Below are 6,000 nucleotides of genomic sequence, written 5' to 3' on the forward strand. Positions count from 1 at the left end.
CGCTGGTTCTATCCCGGCCTGGAAAGAAAGTGGATAAGTAGCACCGTGACCACAGTTATCTCTTATTCCAGGTGGACAGTCCCCCAAAGCATCTGGATTGACGAAGATGTCTCTTTGCTACTCTGCTAGAGACCCAGTCACAATAGCATAAATGACAAAAAAAGTGCAGTTCCTACCCGTGTAAGAATGCAAGCTGCGGAGTTCTTGTCTCGGCGCAGTGGTTAACGAATCCGACTAGGAACCATGAGGTTGTGGGTTCGGTCCCTGCCCTTGCTCAGTGGGTTAACAATCCGGTGTTGCTGTGGGCTGTGGTGTAGGTCGCAGACGCAGCTCGGATCCCGCGTTGCTGTGGCTGTGGCATAGGCCGGTGGCTACAGCTCCGATTCAACCCCTAGCCTGGGAACCTCCATATGCTGCGGGAGCAGCTCAAGAAATAGCAAAAAGACAAAAAAAAAAAAAAGAACGCAAGCTGGCCCTATCCTCTCTTTCCAGGGTCATCCTGGTCCAGCTTCCTTCCCTGTTGTTCATCCATCTTTGTGGCCCTCAACTGCACGGTCAGAAGAAAGGGGAAGAGAGGGAGTGGAGGACAGACAACAGTTTTCTTTTAAGAATGTGGTCTTGGGAGTTCCCTTCGTGGCACAGCAGAAATGAATCTGACTAATATCCATGAGGATGTGGGTTCGATCCCTGGCCTTGCTCAGTGGGTCGGGGATCCAGCATTGCCGTGAGCTATGGTATAGGTCACAAACGAAGCTTGGATCTGGCGTTGCTGTGGCTGTGGTGTAGGCCAACAGCTGTGGGTCCAATTTGACTCCTAGCCTGGAAACTAACCACTAACCCCCTATGCGGTGGGTTCAACCTTAAGAAGCCAAAAAAAAAAAAAGGAAAAGACGAAAAGAATGTGGTCTTCTTAAAAATTGGAGACATCTGTTCTAAATCACATCCTTTCAGGGAGTTCCCACTGTGACACAGTGGGTTAAGAACCCGACTGCAGCATTTCGGGTTGCTGCAGAGGTGCTGGTTCAGTACAGCGGGTTAAAGGATTTGGCATTGCTGCAGCTGCAGCTGGGATTCAAGCCATATGCTGTGGGGCCATTTCTCCCTTCCTTCCTTCCTCCCTCCCTCTCTCTCCTCTTCCCCTTCCTTCCTCCCTTCTTCTTTGTAGGGCTGTACCTGGGGCACATGGAAGTTCCCAACCTAGGGGTCCCGTTGAAGCTGCAGCTGCCCATCTATACCACAGCCATAGCAACATGGGACCTGAGCCGATTTTGTGACCTACACCACAGCTTACGGCAATGCCGGATCCTTAACCCACTCAAGGAGGCCAGGGAGTGGACCCACGTCCACATGGATACTGGTCAGGTTCATTACCGCTGAGCCACATTGGGAACTCCAGAGAAGTGGGGAAATTTCATCTTTTGTAGGATCGTTGTGGCTTAATTTAGTCCACTTAAATCTCAGAGGGTTTGGAGTTTGGAGTTCCCACTGTGGCATGGGGGTTAAGGATCCAGTTTGTCTCTGTGGAGGTGCCCATTCAATCCCCAGTCCTGTGCCGTGGGTTAAATTAAGTATCCAGCGTTGCTGCGTGGGGGTGGGGTGGGTTGCAGCTCTGGCTTGGATTCCATCCCTGGCCTGGGAACTGCAGGGGCAGTTGAAAAGGGAAAAACAAAAGCCAAAAAACACTTCAGGGGGCTCATTTCCTAAGAGGAGGAAGGAAGGAACAGGCGAGGGGGTGGGGGGCAACTGGCAGATTCTGCTCTGCCTCCCTAGGTGATTATGATGGTTCAGGAATAGATGTACTTGCTTGTCCCGCTGTGCTCTGGCTCACACATAGCTGCGCGCTCCCAGGAGTGTGTGGTGTGCGGACAGACAGTGCAGAGAAGTGAGCCAAGGGCAGAGAATGGGAGGGAGACAACTTGAGACAAAGGCTTGCTCAGGAAGTCCACGTAGGGACGGCTGCACGCTGGCTGCCTCTCACCTGCACCCAAACGCGATCCCCCATCCTCGATCCCCCATCCTTGATCCTTGTAGAGGAAGGGAGGGGAGGGAGTGGCCCTCTGGAAAGAGTGCGCTTGCTGGAGGGTGAGTGCAGCAGAGACTTTGCTGCCCTTTGGACTTGGCATAAGTGTAGCATGAAGAGTAGATGAGAGAGGGAGTACAATTCTTTTTCTTTTTTATTTTCTTTTCTTTTATTATTATTATTACTCTTTTTTTTTGGTCTTTTCGCCATTTCTTAGGCCACTCCCGCAGCATATGGAGGTTCCCAGGCTAGGGGTCCAATTGGAGCTGTAGCCGCCAGCCTATGCCACAGCTCACAGCAACTCGGGATCCTTCACCCACTGAGGGAGGCCAGGGATGGAACCCGAAACCACATGGTTCCTAGTCAGATTCGTTAACCACTGAGCCACAACGGGACCTCCAGGGAGTGCAATTCTTGTCGTGACTGAGGTTCAGTCCAGGAAGGCTTCCTGGCAGAGGCTACATGGATATGGAGTCTGTTCTCTAACAGATTTCTCCTCCCACTGCTAGGTAGGTGGCAGCGTGATTGACAACACATTCCAGTTCAAGCTGTTGCTGGAGCAGGGGAAGAATGGGGACTGTCTCCACAGGCAGCCAGGATTTTTCCAGCCCGTGGATGGCTTCCCTGGTTGCGTGGTGACCAGTGGCGTTGTCAACTTCTTCCTGGCTCACACAGAGCGACTCCAAAGAGTTGGCTTCGACCCCCGCCTGCAGCGAGTGGCGCACTCAGGTGGGGAGGCTGGAAGGGCAAGAAGCGAGCTGGGCTGTGCGCTGGCTTCAGAAGTCTCTTTCTGATGGAGGGCGGGGCCCCGCTGCTCAGGGAAGCGGCCCCTTCTCCCCAAACTAGGGAGCTCTTGGTCTCTCTTGCCTCCCTCCACCTTCGTGTCTCCCATAGGTTATTCCTGCTTCTCCGAGACACCCTTCTACCTCCTCTCCCTGCAGCTCTGCCCCTTCCCTCTTTCCTTGTCTTGCTGCTGCTCCTCCTTTTTTTTTGCCTTTTTTTTTTGCCTTTTTAGGGCTGCACCCATGGCATGTGGAGGTTCCCAGGCTAGGGGTCGAATTGGAGCTTTTGCTCCCGGCCTATGCCAGAGCCACAGCAACACGGGATCTGAGCTGCCTCTGTGACCTACACCACAGCTCAGGGCAGCGCCAGATCCTTAACCCACTGAATGAGGCCAGGGACCGAACCCACAACCTCATGGTTCCTAGTCGGATTCATTAACCACTACGCCATGACCGGAATTTCCTGCTCCTCCTTTTCCAGACATCCTTCTCTGTTTAGCTGCAGCTGGTGAGCAGCACCCCACCTCTTCCCCTCTCATTCCTCCCAGTCCTGGGGTCTGCTAATCTGTGTCTCTCTGCTGATATCTCTCTGATCTTCCAACTCAGTGGCTTTGGCATGGGACTGAACCTCCCCAGAAGAGAAGCTATGTCCCCTCCCCGCGGCCCTCCTCCCAGAGTCGCAGTATTGGCCCTGGGTCTCTGGTTTGAAGCTCACGTTTCCTTCTCGCTCTCTCTCCCTCTCTTGGCAGAGTTCTTTATTGATGGGCTCGGGAGCCTACTCGTGGGGTCCTGCCCACACGTGATCATAGGTCACCAGCCCCATTTACCAGTGACGGACCCAGAGCTGGCCGCCCAGGAGGGGAACTACAGCAGGTATCGGGCCAACACCGAAGCCCAGATCGAATTCAAGTTGGCTCTCCACTACTTCAAGAACTATCTCCAATGTGTCACGTAAGGTATCCGGGCATTGGAAAAGCGCTGGGCTGCCTGGTTGCAAGTATCTAAGACAGCAGATACGGTGGCTGGGATACCAATATTTGAACTCCTCATAAGATAAGCATTGTAATGCCCAGGGAGCAGGGTAGGCAGGTGGGTCTGACTCCGTTACTGGAAGTACCAATAAAAGTTCAGGGTCATTAGAAATGGACCAGTCACTGAGGTGGGCAATGGAGACTTCATTCATAACGATTACGGCGGCGTTTCCATCGTGGCTCAGAGGTAGCAATCCAGACTGGTATCCATGAAGATGTGGGTGGGATCCCTGGCCTTGCTCAGTGGGCTAAGGATCTGGCGTTGCTGTGGCTGTGGCATAGGCTGGCAGCTGCAGCTCTGATGCGCCCCCTAGCCTGGGAACTTCCAGATGCTGAGTGTGTGGCCATAAAAAAAAAAAAAAAAAAAAAGACCAAAAAAGATTAAACAAAAATTACTGTGTTATGATGCCTTACTATGTGGGAAGCATTTGTACATATAGTATCTCCCATCATCTGATTCCATCTCACTGGGAAGAGTGTATCTTCAGTCAAAAAGATGGCTGCTGGTTGCTGGGAAACCTGGACAGCTGCATGCAAAGCAATGAAACTAGAACACGCCCTCACACCATGCACAAAAATAAACTCCAAATGGCTGAAAGACTTAAATATACGACAGGACAAACTCCTAGAAGAGAACATAGGCAAAACACTCTCTGACATCAACATCATGAATATTTTCTCAGGTCAGTCTCCCAGAGCAATAGAAATTAGAGCAAAAATAAACCCATGGGACCTAGTCAAACTGAAAAGCTTTTGCACAGCAAAGGAAACCAAAAAGAAAACAAAAAGACAACTTTCAGAATGGGAGAAAATAGTTTCAAATGATGCAACGGACAAGGGCTTAATCTCTAGAATATATAAACAACTTATACAACCCAACAGCAAAAAAGCCAATCAATCAATGGAAAAATGGGCAAAAGACCTGAATAGACATTTCTCCAAAGAAGATATACAGATGGCCAGCAAACACATGAAAAAATGCTCAACATCGCTGGTTATAAGAGAAATGCAAATCAAAACTACCATGAGATACCACCTCACATCAGTCAGAATGGCCATCATTAATAAATCCACAAATAACAAGTGCTGGAGGGGCTGTGGAGAAAAGGGAACCCTCCTGCACTGTTGGTGGGAATGTAAACTGGTACAGCCACTATGGAGAACAGTTTGGAGATACCTTAGAAATCTATACATAGAACTTCCCTATGACCCCACAATCCCACTCTTGGGCTCTATCCGGACAAAACTCTACTTAAAAGAGACACATGCACCCGCATGTTCATTGCAGCACTATTCACAACAGCCAGGACATGGAAACAACCCAAATGTCCATCAACAGATGATTGGATTCGGAAGATGTGGTATATATACACAATGGAATACTACTCAGCCATAAAAAAGAATGACATAATGCCATTTGCAGCAACATGGATGGAACTAGAGACTCTCATACTGAGTGAAATGAGCCAGAAAGACAAAGACAAATACCATATGATATCACTTATAACTGGAATCTAATATCTAGCACAAATGAACATCTCCTCAGAAAAGAAAATCATGGACTTGGAGAAGAGACTAGTGGCTGCCTGATGGGAGAGGGAGGGAATGGGAGAGATCGGGAGCTTGGAGTTATCAGACACAACTTAGAATAGATTTACAAGAGATCCTGCTGAGTAGCATTGAGAACTTTGTCTAGATGCTCATGTTGCAACAGAACAAAGGGTGGGGGAAAAAATGTAATTGTAATGTATACATGTAAGGATAACTTGATCCCTTTGCTGTACAGTGGGAAAAAAAAAAGATGGCTGCTGGGTCCTTGAAGGTTATTTGCTGGAAATTATATCACAGATCATCTCCAGCATCACTGTCCTCCACAAATTTTCCTTTGGTCCTACCTTGTGGACTCAAATAATGTGAAGAACCCAGGGTCCTTGCCTTGAGGAGGTGGCAGCCTCGTTCGGTTCAGTCCGCTAGTAGGATTGAGCAGCCAGGGTTGGGGGACCAGAGAAGGGAGAAGTCACAAGGGCCCCGGCAGGTGAGGAGAGCTCTGTGGAGTCAGCTCACCTGGAGCCCGGCACAGGGATGGGATGCAGGCAATTAGAGGGAGGCGATCACTGCGGTAAACCACGCCCTGCCAGAATAAAGGTTTCCCAGGCGTCAGACTCCC

At 50.0% G+C, this 6,000-nt stretch overlaps 1 protein-coding gene across 1 annotated transcript in view; it reads left to right on the forward strand.

Annotated features, from left to right (window-relative positions):
- B4GALNT2 (beta-1,4-N-acetyl-galactosaminyltransferase 2) overlaps nt 1-4,088 on the forward strand; it is a 34,000-nt gene extending 29,912 nt beyond the window's left edge. The window contains exons 10-11 of the mRNA XM_047758648.1: nt 2,530-2,749; nt 3,552-4,088. Coding sequence (XP_047614604.1) covers nt 2,530-2,749; nt 3,552-3,757 — 426 coding nt within the window. The 3' untranslated portion in view covers nt 3,758-4,088. The remainder of the gene's footprint in view (nt 1-2,529; nt 2,750-3,551) is intronic.
- The last annotated feature ends 1,912 nt before the right edge of the window (nt 4,089-6,000 follow it).

The sequence above is a fragment of the Phacochoerus africanus genome, chromosome 14 (genome assembly GCF_016906955.1).
Source record: "Phacochoerus africanus isolate WHEZ1 chromosome 14, ROS_Pafr_v1, whole genome shotgun sequence".
NCBI lineage: Eukaryota > Metazoa > Chordata > Mammalia > Artiodactyla > Suidae > Phacochoerus > Phacochoerus africanus.